This window comes from Anolis carolinensis, chromosome 5, assembly GCF_035594765.1.
Source record: "Anolis carolinensis isolate JA03-04 chromosome 5, rAnoCar3.1.pri, whole genome shotgun sequence".
Taxonomy (NCBI): Eukaryota; Metazoa; Chordata; class Lepidosauria; order Squamata; family Dactyloidae; genus Anolis; species Anolis carolinensis.
In genome coordinates this window covers 178,211,447-178,233,763 of record NC_085845.1, presented here as the reverse complement: position 1 = coordinate 178,233,763, position 22,317 = coordinate 178,211,447, and the positions used below count along the sequence as shown (strand labels likewise).

General features: G+C 39.3%; 1 protein-coding gene and 1 long non-coding RNA gene across 6 annotated transcripts; one reads left to right on the top strand and one right to left on the bottom strand.

Moving 5' to 3' along the window:
- Positions 1–7,491: 7,491 nt before the first annotated feature.
- On the bottom strand, positions 7,492–9,578 carry LOC134299638 (uncharacterized). 2 transcript variants are annotated; one of them, XR_010006871.1, is made up of 2 exons: positions 9,440–9,578; positions 7,492–9,033 (listed from the first exon to the last, which is right to left on the bottom strand). It is a non-coding gene; the product is annotated as an uncharacterized LOC134299638 (long non-coding RNA). The 2 variants fall into 2 exon arrangements; XR_010006872.1 differs by having other exon boundaries at positions 9,408–9,546.
- Positions 9,579–9,602: 24 nt separating this feature from the next.
- On the top strand, positions 9,603–22,289 carry tmem263 (transmembrane protein 263). Of its 4 annotated transcripts, XM_016993658.2 has the most exons (6): positions 9,604–9,742; positions 12,953–13,003; positions 14,628–14,664; positions 16,092–16,210; positions 19,201–19,270; positions 20,336–22,289. In XM_016993658.2, exons 4-6 carry the CDS (start codon positions 16,193–16,195, stop codon positions 20,620–20,622), a joined length of 375 nt encoding a protein of 124 aa, XP_016849147.1. In that variant the 5' UTR covers positions 9,604–9,742; positions 12,953–13,003; positions 14,628–14,664; positions 16,092–16,192; the 3' UTR covers positions 20,623–22,289. The 4 variants fall into 4 exon arrangements, with proteins under 4 accessions (XP_008108805.1, XP_016849148.1, XP_016849147.1 ...); XM_008110598.3 differs by lacking the exon at positions 12,953–13,003 and having other exon boundaries at positions 9,603–9,742; XM_016993660.2 differs by lacking the exon at positions 16,092–16,210.
- The last annotated feature ends 28 nt before the right edge of the window (positions 22,290–22,317 follow it).

Below are 22,317 nucleotides of genomic sequence, written 5' to 3'. Positions count from 1 at the left end.
GGCAAACTTTGGCCCTCGCTGTTAGGAGTTGTGGGAGTTGAAGCCCAAAACACCTGGAGAGTTGAAGTTTGCTCATGCCTGGTATAGTAGATTCACAATCATAGCTATTTTAAATTTTTATCTACTGGGATGGCAAATCTTCAAACTACTAAGTCTACCGTTTGCATGTGCTGTTACTGCCATCTAGTGATGAAGCTCTACTATGCTTTTCTTTTGAGATGAGCATGCCTCTTTTCATCCGGCTTCTCCAAAGTGTCCCAGAAGAAGATATACAACTGTAATAACTAAGACAGTTTAAAAGTATAAAATGGAGCAAAAGAATGCTCTACAGAACAAAGCCAAACAGCAACAACAACAAATGTCTAAAGCAGGCCACCTAATCCCAACTGAATACAGACAGTCATCAACTGTCTGAACTGTTTTTCTGTCTGTGTCCCTATTCAGAAGATTTCACCTCACTTTCTCTCCCTGTGATAACTGGATTTCGAAACAAATGACTTTTTGTGGAAACAAGGATTGGTGATAAAGCTTCAGTGGAGACACGTTTTCCCCATGGTAACTCTTACAGGAATGAATTTCCCTTCCTATGGATAGATTTATCTCACCTTCTGTTGTCTCAACCCTGTTCTTAACTAGGAGTCATTTATAAATTGGATGTTTGTACCGCAGGGACTGCCTATAATCTTAAAGACAGCATTAGATAGCCTTAGCACTTTCTAAAAACCAACTAAGTATGCAAACACACATTTCCAAGAGACTAAATTATAAAATCAGATTATTTGTCCATCTAACCAAGTTATATTGGTTATATTATTTTTGCTCGCTGCCCATAGTAGGCTGTAGTCCAAATTTGTTGGTCTGTAATTCACATCATCTCCAGCATGGGAGGGCATCGGATTGAGAGAAGCTGCAGTTTTCCAGGGTCTAGGCAGAGGTCACCTTCCCCATCACTTAACCTTGACTACTGGGCCAGAGAACAAACCTGGTCCTTTCACATGCAAAGCATGTGCTCTGCTATGGAGCCAAACCCTTTAGAGACAGACTAGGCGAGAAATGTACTTACACACAACTATTCAGCCTCAATACAGCACATTGAAAATGTTTACAGTACATTACAGATATGTTTGTTCTCATGCTTCTTCACCTAAGCCTGACAAAATATCAGGGGGAAGGGCTGTGGCTCAGTGATAAAGCAGAAAGGTCCACATTCAATTCTGAGCATCTCCAAGTAGGACTGAGAAAGATGTCAAACTGAAACCTAGGAAAATTGCAGCTAGTTGCAGCTAGTGAAGGAAGGTATCTTTTCTAAGTTTCTAAGCATCAAAGATGTGTTCTTTCATTTGCATATAAGAATAAAAGCTCTCCCTGTCTATCAACATATTTTATCTACCTCCATCTATTATTAAATCCCAATCATCCTCCCAAAATGGGACCCATGGCAACTCCTCCAAGGAATCAATTAAATTCATGGACGTGATATGTCAAAAATTCTGTTCTGAATACTTCAGAGAGAAAGTGAAATAGCATCTACTAAAGAAAGATGTGCTGTCTATGAACACAGAAATATCCAATTTGGAGTTAGAGCTACATTAAATCTGAGACATTCACTTTAAATTTCACAGGCAATTTATTTTAAGGTGCATAACAAGGAGCCCAGTGAGCCTAGGATGGAAAATTAGAAGGTCGATTGAAATACTGAATCTATAATCCAAGGGAAAGAATGGTTTACATATTTTCTGAGTTGGCTGTTCTAAATCCTATGTAAAATAAAAATAATGTTTTCGTTTGTACTTCTTTCAGAAAGTGTTCATGCTTCTTTAAAATAAGTTTGTGTGTGCTTCTTCTAATAAACAGTCAAATAAATTAAGCCAATGGACAAATGGCATTGCTTTATTCAGGCATAGCTGCAAGAGTGCCATCTGCACTCATCTTCGAAGCACTGCATCTCAGAGTTTTGTTCTCAAATGGGATATTGCCAGACTTTCTCTAATTTAGGTCAGAGACAGACAGTGGCTCCTCTCAGAAAGTGAAAGGCAGTGTGATGAAGCCAATGTTGTTTGTTGTGGTTGTAATAGCATTTTCTAGCATTACTGTTTTCTTTGGTTAAACTGGGCTTTTCTACTGTATTGATAACCCTATAGCAGGCTTTCCTCACTTTGGGAGCACAGAGCAGAGAAGTCAGAAAGCAAAACATCCTGTTTTCTTATTTTCTTTTCTCCTCAGCAACATGTGAGGTGCTGCAGGAAAGGTGTATAAGCAGTAGCACTTCCCGTTCCAGGAATGTAAAGCAACAAAAGGGAGTGATCAGAATTTGAGATGTTACTTTTAACTGGTCACTGATCCTTATTTTAAGAAAGTAATTTAGCCTCATTACTACTTATTATCTAGTTACTTTAGTTAGCTTGTTATTATTTTGAACTAGGTTGGTATCATGGTTTGAATATTAGACTAAAATTCTGGAGTCCAGGGTTTAAATCCCCGCTTAGCTGTGGAAATGCATTGGGTGACCTGCATAGTCACACTCTCTCAGCCTCAAAAGGCAAAAAGGCAACCTGCCTCTGATTAAATCTTGCTAAGAAAGGGTCGTGATGGGTTCACATTAAATCAAAAATTAGTTGACATTTTTTTCTTTTAAAATACATTTTTAAAAGCAAATATGGAAAAAATTACCCCAAAGGACACTTTTTGGGACTTTTTAAAATATTGCTCACTACACTCTAAAATGTAATGACAGCAGATATATATCATTGTCTTATAAAAATAATTACAGTGGCAAGGTCTTTACTCAAATAGTAATGCATTATGTGATAGCTTTATGATTAGTAACATGGTATTTCCAAGCTTTGGAAGTAGAGATGGATCTCCACACACAAGCACCTACAGTGCCTGTCAGATTCCATGCCTGTACATAAAGGTCTTTGGACACAGTGGGCTCAAATTGCAGATTAATGTGTGAACTGGGCCATATGGGATTTTAGTCATTAATAACAATTTCCAGGGAAGTAGTACCTTGTGGCACTTTAAAAACTAGCTAGTTGCATCTGGCATAAGATTGTATGTACCCTATAAAATGTTTCTTCTAAATGAAACTGATCGGTCTTTAAGATGCTACAAGACAACTGTATCTCCTAATAAATGAGATAGGATTTGAATTGTCAAACTGGTGCTGCTCATTGACATTTATCCTGAATATATTACCAGTGCTGGGGGAGCACAAAACTTTGCCAAGAAAACTCTGGTGTCAGAACAAGAGGCCAAGATGATAGCTCCATTGACTCCATCACCATTGATCACTTGGCTAAGTAGCTCATTCTAATCTCAGAGTAGGCAGCTATGCCAGGTTGGCTCTGCCAAATGCATGGCCAAGAAAGTAACTTTTGATCTCATGCCTGGTCTTGGATAAGGAGTGGATAGTAGCAATGCTCTGTATTATTAATAAAATAATACAGTAGAGTCTCAGTTAACCCATGGGGATTAGTAGATACCAGATAAATGTAGTTTCTGGTTGCTTGTGAGTTACTATTAAAAATAGGTCTAACTAATACTATACGCCTTCTGCCAACCTAGCAGTTCAAAAACATGCAAATGTGAGTAGATCAACAGGTACCTCTGTGGCAAGAAAGTAATGGCACTCCATGCAGTCATGCCGGCTACATGACCTTCGGGATGTCTATGGACAACGCCAGCTCTTCGGTTTAGAAATGGAGATGAGCACCAACCCCCAGAGTCGGACACAACTAGACTTGACGTCAGGGGAAAACCTTTACCTTTTCCTAATACTATACACCACACCATAAAATCTGTATTGGCTTGAAGTTAATGTTGAAATACAGTAATTAAAAGAAAATTAAGACAAATAAAGACAAACGACTTATTGTATTATGCATGTATTTTTATTTTTATTTAAAGTATTATTTTTCCTTTTTATGATTGCTTGAGAGTTCTACTTGGTTGAATTTGATTAACTGAGCAACTAATGTACCTCAGAAGTTACACTGAACATTTTTATATAAAAATGACAATGCTTGCTACCAACCAGTCTGTCATGCCACACACAAATCCAATGCCATCTCAATTCAAATAGACACAGGTCTCAAAAGGAAACTTTCCTGGAAACTGCAGATCAAGAAGTGATTTGTTTTTAAAAACTGTATAATAGCTTTTAAAAAGTGCTTTTACTATTAAAACAGAAGTACATTGTGTGTTCCTAGAGAATAGTGATGGCTACAATTTTTTTTGCTGGTTTAGCTAACTCTTCAGGTACATGTAACCAAGAATAAAATTCAAGTAGGCAAATATAATCATAAAGGTACTAAATCTAATGCACTTCACATCAACATGAACAATATATTTTATTTCCTATTGGGATGGTTTCAGCCTGGTCTCTGTGCATAGCTCAGAGGAGATTGCATTTCTAACCTATTATTTAAAGAGCAAAAATAGGATTCTGTAAGCTTTAATTTAAGCAAAGCCGATGTGTCAGCCTCGGCCATATCTAAAATTGCTGCTCTGAAAGCTGCAATGTAACACTCCATAAGCCATCCAAAATAGAGCAACTTCTCGGCTAAAAAAATATTAGTTTACTTATTAAGTAAAAGCCGAAATGGACATGAGAAGGTCAAAACATTCGCATACTGGCTTTGAATTAAAAGGAGTTTTATTACTAGGGACTTAAATATAGTTATTTAATTGATTGATATACTTTCAGGTAAAAAAATTTCAGATCCTATATGCCCGCAGCCTAAACAAATGACCACACAAAAGCTCATTTTAAATTTTCTGGGAGACAAACGATTCAGATCGAGCCTGATTGCCGTTTATTATCTTCATCATAGTCTATTGTAAATATACAGTCCTGCCTCCTTATCCACAGATTCTACATCCGCAAATTTATTTATTTATTTATTTCCAACATTTATATCCCGCCCTTCTCACCCGAAGGGACTCAGGACGGCGTACACAATTGGCAACAATTTGATGCCTACACAAAATTAAAACATAGCAATGAAAATCCAATTAAAACAATTAAAACAATATAAAAATATAAAACATATGGTTAAAAATCCACTATCCACAGCTTGAAAATATTTTCTTTGGAAAATATTTTCTAAGGTACATCATTTTACTATGCCATTTTATATAAGAGCACTTGCAGGCCTGTAGCCCGGGGGGGGGGGGGGGGCGGGGTGGTTTAGGGGTTCAAACCACCCCCGAAATTTTTCAGATTAAAAAAAAAAATGGTTTACTCTTGAATTTTAACTGGTTAACCAAATCCCCATGCTAAGACTATGAGACGCAAAAAATTAAGAGTCCCTCCAGGTACTATCTCAAACAGATATTGACAGGTCAACCCCCCCCCACCCCCCGCGAAATTTTCAAAAACCCCTCCAAAATTTTTTTCTGGCTTCGGCCCTGGGCACTTGAGCAACCACAGAGGGTGGTGGTCTTGGAATCAAGCCCCAGTAGATACCAAGGGCCACTGTACTGTACTCTCATTAGAATTAAATCTGAACCAACTTGTTTAAACAAGAGTAACCAGCTTGACTGCTGTGATGAGAGAGGATCAGACCTTTGTCCTGAGAACTGTAATTTGAAAATACGTTAGACTGCTCAGGACAAAGGTTTGATTCATACTTCATTTCAGCATCCAAACTGCTATTAGAGCCCTGAACCATGTGTGCACTAAAACACAAGACCAGCCATGTGGGTTGCCTTTAGCTTACTCATCAGAACCCATTTTCAGACTTGGTAGGACTCATGTAGACAAATTGACTTGAATGTAACTTTCCTTTTCATTTCCACTGAAGGATAATTGATGTTATTTTGAAGAACATCATTTTTAGAGAAGGGACAGCACTACTTTTCCCAGTGACATGTACATCCACATTTCTCTCCCAAGGACTGTCCTGAATATCTTTTCATAGAAGAGTTCCTATCCTCCTAGGGTGCATTTGCACTGTAGAATTAATGCAGTTTGACACCACTTTAACTGACATGGCTAAATACTACAGAATCCAGGGATTTGACCAAGAAGGCTAAAACCTGAGTAAGACTATAACACACTGGATTCCATAGCATTGACCCATTACAGTTAAGGTGGTGTCAAACTGCATTAATGCCAAGTTGTTTATAACGAAGGAATTATAAGCAGGCAGCAACAGTAATGCACCTTTTTTGTCCAAATTACAAAGAGCTGCACATTACATTCCCACTGCACATTACATTCGATAGCAATTTTTTTGGTTTCAGAGTTTTGAAAATTGAGGTGCGCATTAGATTTGACGATGCATTCGACTGGAGTAAATATAGGTATGTTCTTGTCCCATCTTTCTGTAAATACTTCTATAGCTGTTCAAGTTATTTACTGTCCAAGCAGCTCACCCTCTGGCTAGTCAAACCAAAATGCAGTGGAACTAGTCCTGCTTATTTTTTGCACAACTCTGTACTAAGGTCATGCTTTGCACTACACGGCAGAGCGTGCTGGAAGAAGCAAAGGCCACCTCATTGAAGTGATGCTCCTATGGCATCAACTCTGCCGGACTGGCCACATAGTCCAAATACCCGATCACTGTCTACCAAAGCAGTTACTATACTTTCAACTCAGCAATGGAAAACGGAATGTCAGTAGACAGGAAATGAGATTTTAAGACGGGCTTAAAGCTAACCTTAAAAACTATGGCATAAACAAAAACTGGGAAGCCCTGGCCCTCGAGAGCTCTAATTGGAGGTCAGCTGTGACCAGCAGTGCTGTGGAATTTGAAGAGGCACAAATGGAGGGAAAAAGGGAGAAATGTGCCAAGAGGAAGGCGCATCAAGCCAACCCTGACTGGGACCACCATCAACCTGGAAACCCATGTCCTCACTGTGGAAAAATATGTGGGTCAAGAATAGGCTCCACAGTCACCTACGTACCTACCACCAAGACACTCACTTGGAAGGCCATCATATTCAGACAATGAGGGATCACCTAACAAACACAGCAGACATATGCACCCCATCAAATGATTGAATATGATATAGTATCATGTTCTTGTAGTAATTTCACTAATTCTTCAGGCTACAGAATCTCACTATCCCATTTACAAGGATAGGACTTTGATGTTGTCTGCTTTCCTCACTTCCTATTGATACTTCCTAGGAAGCAAAACATGCAGTTTGGGGGTAGTTGCTACAAAAATAGGAATAAATAAATACTGTATCTCTCATGTTGTTATACCCAAAGAGACAAATAGAAGTACAGTAGAGTCTCACTTATCCAACATAAACGGGCCGGCAGAACGTTGGATAAGCGGAAATGTTGGATAATAAGGAGGGATTAAGAAAATGCCTATTAAACATCTTTTTTTACTTTTTAAAACTTTATTACGGTCCATGGACCCGCAGCTGTTTAGTGGATTAAACATCAAATTACATTATGATTTTATAAATTAAACACCAAAACATCATGTTTTATAACAAATCGACCAAAAAAGCAATCAATACACAGTAACATTATGTAGTAATTACTGTATTTAAGAATTTATCAACAAAACATCGCAATGTACTGAAAACATTGACTACAAAAACACTGACTACTAAAAGGCGGACTGTGTTGGATAATACAGAACATTGGATAAGTGAAGGTTGGATAAGCGAGACTACTATAATTACACTTGCACAGGCGTGTCTCTGTCCAATACTACTGTACATGAGTAAGAAAAATAAATTGAAGGAGCTATCTATTTATGCTGGAATTCTAGAGTTTAAATTAAGAAGGTATTTTTTTATTTTTAAAGATGGGATCATTTTTGTTAGAGACAGACATTTCTTGATTGTGTTGTCAAAGGCCTTCATGGCCAGAATCAAGAAATGGGTTGCTGTGAGTTTTCTAGGCTGTATGGCCATGTTCCAGAAGCATTCTCTCGATGTGGGCGAAGCCTCAGGAAAGAATGCTTCTGGAACATGGCTACTCAGCCCGGAAAACTCGCAGCAACCCATTTATTGATTTGCTTACAATGTTTTGTATTTATACCATTTGACCGTTGTTTGATTTTGTATTGTATTCTGAACATGTTGGAAGCTGCTTTGGGTCCCCACTGTGGGAGGAAAGAGGCATATAAATAAAGATGTATTATTATTATTATTATTATTATTTTATTGTATGACACAGCAAACAAAATAGATATGCTGGATTTCGTTTCACAAAATCACAAGTCGAACACTTCCCAAGTGTCTAGGACTGTGTGATGTATTTTCGGATGATGCGCGCAGATCCCAGTAGGGTGGCCTTTTGCAGATGACAGATCGTAATTTTGTCAATGTCCATTGTTTCCAAATGCCGGCTGAGATCTTTTGGTACGGCACCCAGTGTGCCCATCACCACCAGGACCACCTGCACTGGTTTCTGCCAGTCTTTGAAGTTCAATCTTGAGGTCCTCATAGCAGCTGAGTTTTTCCTGTTGTTTTTCATCAATGCGACTGTCACCTGGGATGGCGACATCAATGATCCAAACCTTTTTCTTTTCCACAACTGTGAGGTCTGGTGTGTTGTGTTCCAGAACTTTGTCAGTCTGGATTCGGAAGTCCCACAGTATCTTTGCGTGCTCATTTTCCAATACTTTTGCAGGTTTCTGATCCCGCCAGTTCTTTGCTGCTGGGAGGTGGTACTTGAGCCATAAGTTCCAATGAATCATTTGGGCCACATAGTTGTGCCTCTGTTTGTAGTCTGTCTGTGCAATTTTCTTACAGCATCTGAGGATATGATCAATGGTTTCTGAGTCACGGCACCACCACCCCGCAGGTGCCAACTTGACGTGGTGGGGGGGCTTAACCATTCCGAGGACGCTGAGAGCTGTGTTGGTGGTAGTGTAACTACCGGCAGGTCCAACCAAGCCAGAGAGGCCTCAGCTGAGGAATGGAACCAAGAGCGTTACCTAACCCATTAGCATTATGGAGAATCAAACCAAAACGAAGTCTATACTGGCTCGGTCGTCACCCAGGATAAAAAGGACCGTGGTGGATGCTGCTGATTCTGGACATCCATCGACAAGTGAGCTACGGAATCAAAATACAAATGAACAGTCACAGAAGTGGCAAAAATATACAATGCCAGAAAACCGTACAATTATTATTATTATTATTATTATTATTATTATTATTATTATTATTATTATTATATCAAAGTCTATAGCAGGCATAGACAAACTTGGGCTCTCCAGGTGTTTTGGACTTCAACTCCCACCATTCCTGACAGCCTCAGGCCCTTTCCTTTTCCCCCTCAGCCGCTTAAGCGGCTGAGGGGGAAAAGGAAGGGGCCTGAGGCTGTCAGGAATGGTGGGAGTTGAAGTCCAAAACACTACTGTAGCATCTTCAGCCTGCACAAGTCCTAGGATTACGACAGCATTGAGCCATGGTGGTTAAAGCGGTACCTAACTCCCTCAGTGCTCCAGTGCAGACGCACCCTTAACTCGACGCTCTTGATCTCCCCGCGCTGGGCCCCTTTCCTGCTCCTTGGCAGCGATTCAGAGGCAGTTGGGGCCTGCAGCGGCGGAGCGCCCCTCGTAGTAGTAGCAGCAGCATCAGCGTTGGGAGGGGGCGGCCTGAGGCGGGCTTTGCGGGCGGGGACAGAGGGCGAGGTGCGTCGGGCGCCACGTCGGCAAGCCGCGGGAGGAGGCTTCGTGGACGGAGCCCTCCGAGGCCGAGAGAGTGGGAGAGAGAGAGGCACGGAGGCGCCGAGCGGAACGCAGCGCAGGAGAGGAGAGAGGTGAGGGCGAAGGCTGCGCGGCCTAGTCGTGGCATCTTCCCGTCTCCATTGGGAGCCCCGCAAGGTCGGCCAAAGAAGGGCAGGGCAGAGATGAAGAGAGCGAGGAAATGGGCTCCCCTCATTCCCCTGCCATGAATGAGGTCAAACCCCCTCCCCCAGTCTTAAATGTCTTTGGGTTCTTATTGATCTTTGAAAGGAATGGAGTTGCTTAAGGGGAGCTGCTGTTTTTCCTCCCTATAACGTTGTTTGTGGAGCAACCCTTAAAAGCAAATGGATGCAAGGATGAAGGGTTCTATGGGAAGAGGTGAGTGTAGAGTTGCTTAGAAGGAGGTGTTCCATATAATGTTATTTATGGAGCAGCCCTTAAAGGCAAATAGATAAAGAGTTCTATGGGAAGAGGTGAGTGCAGGGTTCCTTAGGAGGAGGTGTTCCCTATACTGTAATGTTATTTATGGAGCAGCCCTTAAAGGCAAATGGATGAAGGATTGTATGCAAGGATGAGGGGTTATGTGGGAAGAGGTGAGTATAGGGTTGCTTAGGAGCAGGGTTTCTCCTCCTCCTTCCCTATAATGTTATTTATGAAGCAACCCTTAAAGGTAAACTGATGAAGGATTATATGCAAAGATGAGGGTTTATATGGGAAGAGGTGAGTGTAGTGTTGCTTAGGAGGAGTTGTTCTTCATCCCTATAACATTACTTATGGATTAAACCTAAATAATTAAAGGCAAGTGGTTATATGCAAGGATGAGGGGTTATATGGGGAAAAGGTGAGTGTAGGGTTGCTTAGAAGAAGGTCTTCTTCTTCCCTGTAATGTTGCTTGTGGAGCAACCCTAGATTATTAAGGGCAAATAGATGAAGGGTTGAGTGGTTAGATGCAAGGATGAAGGGTTATATGGGAAGAAGTGAGGGCAGGGTTCCTCAGGAGGAGGTGTTCCCTATACTGTAATGTTATTTATGGAGCAGCCCTTAAAGGCAAATGAATGAAGGATCGTATGCAAGGATGAAGGGTTATGTGGGAAGAGGTGAGTGTAGGGTTGCTTAGGAGGAGGTTTTCTCCTCCTCCTTCCCTATAATGTTATTTATGAAGCAGCCCTTAAAGGTAAACGGATGAAGGATTATATGCAAAGATGAGGGTTTATATGGGAAGAGGTGAGTGTAGGGTTGCTTAGGAGGAGTTCTTCTTCTTCATCATCTCTATAACATTACTTATGGATTAAACCTAAATAAAGGCAAGTGGTTATATGCAAAGATGAGAGACTATATATAAGTGGATGAGGAGTTATATGGAAGAGGTGAGTGTAGTGTTGCTTAGGGGGTCTTAGTCTTCTTCCCTGTAATGTTGTTTATGGAGCAAACCTTAAAGGCAAATGGATGAGGGGTTATATGGAAAAAGGTGAGTTTAGGGTTGCTTAGAAGAAGGTCTTCTTCTTTCCTGTAATGTTGTTTATGGAGCAACCCTAGATTGTTAAGGGCAAATAGATGAAGGGTTGAGTGGTTAGATGCAAGGATGAAGAGTTATATGGGAAGAAGTGAGGGCAGGGTTCCTCAGGAGGAGGTGTTCCTTATAATGTTATGGAGCAGCCCTTAAAGGTAAATGGATGAAGGATTATACGTAAGGATGAGGAAAGAGGTTAATGCAGTGTTGCCTAGGATGAGGCCTTCTTCTTCTTCCCTGTAGTGTTATTTATGGAACAATCCTAAATTATTAAGGGCAACTGGATGAAGGGTTATATGCAGGGATATGGGAATAAGTGAGTGTAGGGTTGCTTAGGAGGACCTGTTATTCTTCTTCCCTGTAATGTTATTTATGGAGCAACTCTAATTTTTTAAGGGCAAAATGGATGAAGTGCTGGTTATATGCAAGGATGAGGGGTTAAATAGGAAATGGGAAGTGTGAAGTTGCTTAAGAGGACGTCGTCTTCCTCCTTGTAATGTTATTTGTGGAGCAACCCTAAATTATTAAGGGCAAATGGATGAAGAGTTGGTTATATGCAATGATGAGGTGAGTGTAGGGTTGCTTAGGAGGAGATCATCTTCTCTGTAATGTTGTTTATGGAGCAACCCTGAATTATTAAGGGCAAATGGATGAAGGGTTATATACAGGGATATGGGAATAGGTGAATGTAGGGTTGCTTGGGAGGAAGTCTTCTTCTTCTTCCCTATAACATTACTTATGGATCAATCCTAAATAATTAAAGGCAAGTGGTTATATGCAGGGATGAGGGGTTATATATAAGTGGATGAAGGTGTTATATGGGAATAAGTGAGTGTAGGGTTGTCTAGGAGGAGCTGTTGTTCTTCCCTGTAACATTATTTGTGGATCAGTCCTGAACAGTTAAATGCAAGTGGATGAGGGGTTGCATACAAGTGAACAAAGGATTAAATGCAAGGATGAGGGGTTATATACAAGTGGATGGGGGATTATATGGGAATAAGTGAGTGTAGGGTTGCCTAGAAGGAGTTCATCTTTTTTCCTATCTGTGGAGCAGCAACCCTATGCATGTAATTCCCAAGAGTAAATCCCACTCAGCAGGATGAGGATGACATCATTAAACATGAAAGTGATCCAAAATGTTTCCGTCAGCATGTGGATAAGGGGTTATAAGCAAATGGATAAGGGGTTATAAGCAAAAATGAGGAGCTCTTGTTTTTTCCTATAACATTATTTATAGTTGCTTAGGATGGCATTCATAAACTTGGGATTGACTCCAAATCTGTTAGCATGTGGATGAGGTTGTATACAAGTGGAGAATAAGTAGTTTATATGGGAATACGTGGGGGGTAGAGTTGCCTAGAAGAAGCTGTTCTTTTTCCTATTTATGGAGCTGTTGTTTTCCTTCCCTATAGCATTATCTATGGAACAACCCTAAATATTTAAATGCAAGGACGAGGGGTTGCCTAGGAGGAGCTGTTGTTCTTCTTCCCTATAATGTTTTTTTATGGAACAACTCTATGCATTTAATTCTCAGGCATAAATCTCACTCTGCAGGTTTGCTTAGGATGGCATTTGTAAATTTGAAATTGACTCAAAATCTATCATCATGTGAGTGTGGGATTCTATGCCAGTGGATGAGGGATTGTATACAAGTCAATGAGGGGTTATATACAAGTGTATAAAGGATTATATGCAATATACCATAAGGTCCCAGAATAATGTCATTATATCTAAACACCCAGTACAGAAATATATGCTACCCTTCCCTTGGCAGGCTATTTCTGCAGGACTGTCACAGCTCTGGTGTAAAGCAGGCATGACGGAGGTAAATAAAATGCCTAAGCCTTTTTATCCTATTTAAATCACTCATTGGAATAAAAACAGCTAGATAGCTATAACTCTGGAGTCATAGTGGCATGAGAACCCATAAATGGAGGCAGAAAATTGAAGGTAGGTGTAGCCAGTGTGTTTCTAGTAGGAGATGTAAAGTACTGTTCTCTTTAAAAAGGGAGCATTATGTTCAACGTGGAAGCTCCCTCGAGGGGGTGGGGAAAAGAAAGCAGGGCAGGACGTCAACAGCAGTATGGCTCCAGGTTACATCCCGGTCTCTGCTGCCACGTCACTCCTCCAATCAACTCTCTCTTTGTTTCTGCAGGATTTCTTTTTACAGCTTCATATATAGCAGGAGCAGTTATGCCCCAACTGCTGCTTATAGGCCTACACCATTCTCTGTATTTAAATAGTGGTTAGCTGGAATAATAATGCTGTATTCAGAACATTACTGTTTGTTCTAAAGATTAAACCTGCATCTGAGTTTGAGTTTTGTATGCAGAATAAAAGTAAATAGATGTATACTGTTGTTCCTAAAGTATCTGCTCCATACTTTGACAGTATTGCATATTTTATTTAAAAGTCTGGCCACATGTAGAGGATCAGGTTCATGTTAGATGTCTTTACCTAGGGTGCATCTGCACTCTAGAATTAGTACAGTTTGGCACCACTTTAATTGCCATAGCTCAGTGCTATGGAAATCATTTGAGCTGTAGTTGTACAAACCTTTAGCCTTCTCTGCCAGAGTGCTGGTGCTTCACCCAACTACCGCTCTTAGGATTCCATAGTATTGAAGCATGGCAATTAAAGTGGTGTCAGACTGCAGTAATTCTACAATGTAGATGCAGCCTTAGAAGACAGGGTAGGCTTTGGCTATTCTGTACAGTAGTACCAAATATATAGAAGTACTTTTTCAGATGAAAGCCAGTTTGGGATGTTAAACTAAGGCTCACTATGTGATCTTGGACAAGTCACTCAGCCTCAGAGGGAGACAGAGGCAAAACTCCTTTGAAAAGAGCATGCCAGGAAATCTCCATGATGCATTTGCCTTAGCATCACCATAAATTGAAAATGACTTGAAGGCACACAACAACAAATATAGTAATTCAAAGCCTTGTTTTCAAAAGATGATTCAGATGTTGGCAAGGCAGCCTTGCCCCTACTTGCTGTCAGCACAGTGGGAGGTACACTTACCTAGATTTCCATTATTGAACACTACTGAGGGCCACCACCATCCCATGCCATTTGGCTTTTCAGTCCTTGTACAGCAGTTTCTACTTTCGCTTTATTTTCTCAGCCCATGATGTAGGTACGTGCTATTGACTGAACTACAAGCTAATACAAGTTAATTCTGGCTTAGTTTATAGATGCCTACTGAGGTGGAGTGTAAGAACCTATTTGTGAAAGCTATTACTGTCAGAATGTTTTAATTTATAGTTCAACAGAAGGATAATTTTAATGTTCAAAGCTTTGCATTAATTAAAATTATTTTCAGAACACGTAAATAACTTTCCCCCCCAGATGACTGTGTTCTGCAGCTGAATTATAATTTACACTGTCACTCTGATAAACTTATATATAATGCTAACAAGAATGTTTCTTTCTTACGTTTGATATAGAAATTTACAGTGGGAGTTGTGGATGAAGTAACACTCGGTAAGTGTTTATCTTAAATGTGTATATATTAGTCTATTCTACAGCATACGAAAAAGAGTAAACAGGGACAGGGAAGATGAAGCCAGAGAGAGGCCTTTCCAATGGCAGAGGCCTCCTGGTTTGAAGAGTAACTCTTACTCTTCTACAGCAAAAAATTGTCCAATAGGAGGGCAGGAAATTTGTGCATCAGTCTGTAACCAGAGTATATTCCTATCAAAACAGATCATTTCAAGGGCATAGTGCTTCATTCTATATGCTGGGCTCACTCCTCTATTTGGCACTACTGGATTATAAACACCATGTCACATAGTTTGAAATCTCATTTGAAGGCTTTCAATAGAAGGGTTGTTGTATGTTTTCCGGGCTGTATGGCCATGTTCCAGAAGTATTTATTTATTTTATTTATTTTCAATATTTCTATCCCGCCCTTTTTACCCGAAGGGACTCAGGGACTCAAGTATTCTCTCCTGACGTTTCGCCCACATCTATGGCAAGCATCCTCAGAGCTTGTGAGGTATATGGAGAAACTAAGCAAGGAAGGTTTATATATCTGTGGAAGGTCCTGGGTGGGGGAAAAAACTCTTGTCTGTTGGAGGTCAGAGTGAATGTTGTAATTAGTCACCTTGATTAGCATTAAATGGCCTTCCAAGCTTCACATCCTGGCCTGGGGAAATCCTGTGTTCAGAGTCATTAGCTGCCCCTGTACATCATTCCATAGATATATAAACCCCACTTGCCGAGACCTCACAACCTCTGAGGATGCCTGCCATAGATGTGGGCTACATGCAGGTTTTTGTGTAGAGATATTACATGTAGGAAACTGGTCCAGCAGCTCAAGAATACTCATATTTAAGCTTTTGCTTCAGCCTTCCACTTTGTGCATATATACAATGATAGATACTTGAATGGTTGCAAAATTGTTTCTTTTCTGCGGTAACCTTAGCTGTTTTATTGTATAATTTATTTGGTAACAACTGAAGTAATGTGTTTTATTTATTCATGTATTTATTTATTTATTTTAACCCTCTTTCCTTACTTTCTGTTTGCAATTTGGTATTTACAATAACAGTTGTTATTGAAGCTGCATAACAATATATGTATGCACACGTTATGTGTATTATGTAGCAAAATGGCTTGCTGTCTTTTTTTATAAACACATTGAATGGTGCCCAGAGATGAGAGGATTCATCCACTTATCATCCAAGATAAAAATAGCAGTTCAACAATTACCTCATTATGAAACACATCGTCAAGACTCCACATAGTCTAGGTTATATATCTTGAATGGACTCAGCAGAATTTCTCAGAGATGATGAATCCTGCTAGACATGTGCTACTTATTTATTTGTTAAATTGAGATATTATTGTAGTGAATCTCAATCATCTGCAGCTGATCTATATTAATAGATGCTCTCATTTAATTACAGTGCGCCGTTGGTTTCCATGGGAGACTCCAGGCCCCCTGAGAATTTCAATAAATATGCAAGCTCGAGTCCTATTAAAATGGCATAGGGCAGCAGTGTAGGTGATGGTGAACTCCCGAGAGGTGAGTGAGCCTGAATAATCATAGAACAATAGAGTTGGAAGAGACCACATGGGCCATCTAGTCCCTCTACCAGGAAGGAAAAGCACAAAGTACCCCTGACAGATGGCCATCCAGCCTCTGTTTAAAAACCTCCAAAGAAGGAGCTTCCACCACATGTGGTATGTCTGGTGGCTGGGGCTTGCTGCTGCTACTATTACATTATTATTTTAATAGGGGCTTGCTCTATAAGCCCTGCCTCATGTTTGCAGGCTTGTAAAGCATTGTGAGGCAAGGTTTTTAAGGTAAGTCACTATTCAAAATGGTGCAAAGCAGCAGTAAAGGCATTGGCAAGTCCTGCCAGACTCCCACTTCTGCTTTGTGAAGGAACCCCTCCACCACAAGGGCAGGAGTAGGTGGGAAGCATGCTCATTAACACAATGCAAATATACAGCATTGCGTACATAAGAATTCCACAGTGGGTTCTACCTGCAAATGGTTAAGTCCACAGATGTAGCAGGCATGCTGTATTTCAAAAAGAAAAAAAGTCAGAATTTGAACTTGAAATCTGAAAACTATATAGGAGGCCATTGGATAGATATGTATGTTATATGTAGGGTATAATAATAATTTTATAAGGCTGCAGAATATTTAGAAAAATCATAACAGTGGACCCTTAATATCTACTGGAGTTTTCTTCCAGAACTCCCATGGATATCAAACTCCTTGGATGCTTAAGTATAGCATGCAACAGTATAGTAAAATGGTGCCTCTTATCTAAAATGGCAAAATTAAGCTTTGCTTTTTGGAATTAAAAAATTTGTGCCATGGTTGGTTAAACCTGTGGAAATCGAGGGCCAACAGTATAACTTTTAATTATATTTAGATTGTATGTTATCTGCATATTTTCTTATTTGAAGCCTCCTCCACATGGAAATAAATATTTTGATTGACTTTTGGCCCCACTGACAATTTTAATGTGTTCTAGGCTATTAAAACATGCCCCCTATCCTATGTTTGTGGATTTAGAGTCAAGGGTATCACATAATACCCAAGGCCAGAAAAATATGTTCATATGAGGTAAAACATTCATTTGGGATAGATGACAGACCTCCTTTTCTGGGACCTCAGGATATACCAACATTTCTGGATCCTGAAAATGCTATAATTTCTCATCTGATAAAAAACAGATGCAACATTTGCATTGTATTTGCAGGAAGATCTGTCATTAATGATATAATGGGATATTTTTTATTTCAATAACATAGAGCTTGCTGAAACTAGATGCACAATTGCTCCAAGGCTACATGTTATTCAGATACACAGCTTCCAGAGGCACCAGGCCAAAATATAGAGTGGCAAATTCAGAAGGATCTGATGGGAGGCATCCACAGACAATTCACCACATGCATCATTTGGGAATGCCCAGGGTCAAAAAGAAAGTAATAAGAAAAAAAAACAACAATCAGTAGTTAAAACAATATGCAGTCCTTAAAACGCTGGATAGGATAAATGTCACTCTTTGACCTTAATTTAGAATTTTTCATGTAAATTTAACTTTTGCATTAAATAATGTGTAAAGTCCCACTTATTATTTCATCATTTTTCATGTGTAGCAGTGTTGTCAGTGCAACATTTGCATCATATTGTTTAATTGTAGGGAAATACTACTCTGTCAACTGAACAGTCATCTTGTGTGCCTGCAATATGTTTCCAACTTATGTCAACCATAAGGACAACCTATCATGGGATCTTCTTGGCAAGATTTGTTTAGAAAGGTTTTGCCTTCCTCTTAGGTTTCCTCTTAGGCTAAGAGTGTGTTTTGCCCAAGGTCACCCAGTGGGTTTCTATCGTTGAGCAGGGATTTGAACCCATGTCTTCAGAGTCGTAATCCAATGCGCAAACTACTACACCACGTCATATTTCTAAATAAGATTAATTCTGGAATTTGACTTAATAGCTTAGTAAAATTGAATATCGTAATATCATAACCTCTTTCTCAGAAGTTGGTTCACACTGATCATTGTAAACTCGCCAAGGCTCTTCAAGCAGCTCTGGTTTTTATCAGACTTGCACTTTTGTCCACTGCTTAGCATGGCTGCTGATGCATCATTCTAAATTGTGATGCTTTCTTATCATAATGCTCATTTAATCTGGGATAATGTTGCTTTCTCCTTATCTGCTGTCCTTATAAACCAGGCATTAGATTTCCATTCTGTCCAATAATATTTTATTAGATCTTTTAAAAATTAAGTTATGTCTAGTTTCCAGAAAAGATTAAATGTAGCATATGGTATTGCTGACTGACATAAATTAGTTTGTGCATGAAGTTTTGTGACTCTGGACTGTCACGGCATTTGGTACTCCCAATATTCATGGACTAGTGTTAGGAGTAAGCTGTAAGACTTCTTTTTCTGAGATGTACGAAAATATCAGCTTCATAAAAAATATTTTATATACAAGGATATATAACAAAGCCTCTGAGAAATAAGATACTTTTCTCAAAATCCTTTTATGCCTAGCCAGCCTCTTTTCTCCATGTCCTCTGTCTAGCTGGAAGTTTTTTTAGTAGCAGTAATACTGAAAAGATGGTGAAAGTGGGCTAGGGAAACAGACCTTCGACAGCAGAATGTATGCCATAAACAATGTGGAAAAACCCCTCTAGCTGGGAAACTCTACTGCAGCTGTTTGTGTTGGCCTGCAACAGGCAAGACAAACAACAGCTACCTCCAAAATCCTTTATTGGGATTATGAGAACAACAAAACAGTAAAAAAGGGATAGCAGATAAGCCTGCCTTACCAATTATTCCCAACTCATTAAAATTGTAGTAAGTCTGGCTACTAAAATGTTAATCATAAGGAATCATAAGGAAATTGGAGATTGGTGAAATTAAAAACCATCCCTAGATGCATTTTAGAAAATGCTTTGGTCTCTAAATAGTTCCAAGACTTGTGTTTACTCTTGCAAGACTTATCTGACCAGGTTTTTCTTTTCTTTTCTTTCTCTCTTTTAGGCAATCATGAACCAAACAGACAACAATGAACAAGAAGTCCCTCCATATCTTAATGATCAGCCACCAGATGGTAAATTTAAATAAACGTATTAATAGTTTATCAACTTAAATGTGTTCAGTGCAGAGTGTGAGCGTTTGTTCAAATGTCTTTGTTTAAATGGATTTCTGAATTTGAGTTGTAGTTCTGAGGAATCAAATGATACAATATGGGTCCTGAAAATCTTTCTGTTCAACAAAGTAGATCCTATAAACCTGACTTTGCTGCCCCTGGCATAGAAGCCATAATAAACCTGTGTATATTAAGAGGGGAAATAGTGGAAGGTGAGCATCAGCAAGTGCCAAACAAAGTGACCAAACAAAGTGACCAACTTTGGAGACATGGTGACTTCAGGGAAGAAGATGCTTAAAAAGTAGATTCAATCTTTTTAATTATAGGCTTTACCTTTCACAACCCAAAATAATCTGGGTTTTCATCATTTGGCAGATGTTGCTAATTTCCTGTTCTGTTTTTTATTCAATTTTTTTCATTTTAACATTTATATACCTCTTACAGATTTTTTATAAATATATTCTTCAGCTACAAATAAGAGTTGTTGTTATATAGTTACTCAAAGACAAATCTATGAAGGAGGTTTTCTTCACAGAATTTGTTCAGACGGAGTTTGCCCTTGCCTTCCTACTACACTGAGAGAGTATGACTTACCCAGGGCCACTCAATGGATTTCCCTAGCCAAGCAGAGGCTTGAATCCTAGTCTCAAATGTACTTTCCAACACTCAAACTACTCCAAGCTGTCTGTCATAATTGTTGTAATAATAATAATAATAATAACAACTTTATTTGTATTCCGTCCTATCTCCCCAAGGGGACTCAGGACGGATTCCAACATACAATGGCAAACATTCAATGCCTCCGTAAACAAACAAATACTGACATAAAATCCCAGAGAAACACCACATATAAAAATAACATTAAAGCCTAACATCAAATTAAAGCCTAACATCAGTAGATTTAGTTAAGAGTTGAGAAGCACTTCTTTCAGAACAATGTATATAGTTGAACATTCAGATATTGTATTGCTTATACGGTTTCGTAATTCTAAATGAATTGTAAATAGTTTGTTCTTTCTCCTCTAGATTTGTTAAAAGATCATCCTCAGCAACAGGCTGGCATGCTTTCTCGGGTGACGGGTGGCCTCTTCAGCATAACAAAGGGAGCTGTGGGTGCCACAATTGGTGGCGTAGCATGGATAGGAGGAAAAAGCTTTGAAGTGACCAAAACGGCAGTAACAGCTGTGCCTTCGATGGGAGTCGGATTGGTTAAAGGAAGTGTTTCTGCTGTCACAGGAGGCGTTACAGCTGTAGGATCTGCAATCTCAAGCAAAGTGCCTTTAACAGGGAAGAAAAAGGATAAGTCTGACTAACAGAGAGACTAAAAGAGACCTGTTTGTCAAGGACATTGCCTGCATGGCTTTGAAATCTGCAAACCTTTGGACTGCTACAAAGCCTCAGGTCTTGAGACACATCTTAAGAGCTGTATGAGTAACGTTCACATCAAAGGGACAGAAACAGCTTTGTGTCGAAGTGTCTAAAACTTTTTTTTTTCAAGCACTCATCTGGTGAAATGTTACACTTGAAACACATGTAATCAAGTGCACGGATCTGAAAGATGACTCATGTCTGAATAATAGTTCACTGTAGATCTTTTTCAGTCTAGAAACTAAAAATGTGAAATAAAATTGGAAAAAGCGACCAAGCAAAAGTTTAGCACTTTTGAAGGTCCTAGTGGTTCCAATGGGAAGCATTTGAAATACATGCTCGACTCATCCTTTGAACTCTGTTGAACATTAGAGTGCTTACTTTTTGGCTAGATTGTACCTTTAGTAGGTAGCCTCTGCAGTACTATAAATATATTGATGTTCTAAGTACAAGTCTTTGGCTTCTGTATCATCTTGAACAAGGAATCATTGGACTGTCTAAAAAAGGTCTTCATATAGCTTTGCTTTTTGAAAATATTTTTATACACTTAATTCTTTGAATGGTGACTGCTGTCATAAGGGATGTGTGGTGTGTGTGAATGTGCATATATAGACCTATATAAACCCAAATCATTCATGCCTTATAGTGAAAAACAATCTATTTTTACTTAGTAAATTCTATAAGGATTTTGTAATGTCCTTCATTTCAATGCAGTCTATGAAAAAGCTTTACACTTTAAAAAAAAACCTATTGATACTGACTGAGGAAAGACTGCTAAATCTCAGGTGTAGCTAACTGGTACCTACATCTCACCTGCAACATGGAAGTCCTTTGTGCTGTTGTTTAAAGTGAAAGAGATGTCCCAAGTTTACAGTCTGTGCTACATCGGTTAACTTTTAGCCCTGGAATAAAAACACTTCTTAGTGGTTTATTCCTCTCAAAAAGAAATTAAGATCTGTTCCTTCAACATAGGGCACTAAGCCAGCAACTGCTGCTCTTGCACATCACCTGTTTCATTGTTGGTACAGAATATTTAGAAACTGTGAAGTAGCAGTTGTTAAGGAACTGAACTTCTTGTCATTTTCAGTATGAGGACATAATGAACTTTCCATAGACATGACAGATTTGGAAAAAAATACAACCCAACTGAAAATGAAGAAAATTTAAGATAACTAGGCAACTTGCATAAAATCAGTGTAACACATACATTTCCAGGGTTTTTTTTAGCAAGATATAGAGTATAATGTGCTCTCTTGCCCTGAAATCCCAATCCATTAATTCCAACGTAGTCCTCTGAAGTCAGAGGGGTGGACTGTGGAACAATTGGATTTATCCCTTCTGAGTTTCATTCAGAAGCTCTTCAGCATGTTCTTGTTGACTCTGTAGCGGTTTTGTAGTCTGTAAAAGATGGCTGAAGTTCACATGAATATTCTGTATGCAGTATTTCTTAAAATGTGTGTGTTGAAATAAAAGGAAAAATGTGAGTTTGGTCAGATTATGATTCTAAACAGTAGGTCAGTGGGCGGTGTTACTTTGTAAAACTGATGAGGAAAATCTATAATTTGTCTAGAATTATGAGAATTTTATAAATTAAACCATCTGATATAACTGACTGCAGTGTTGCTACTTGTATCTCAGTT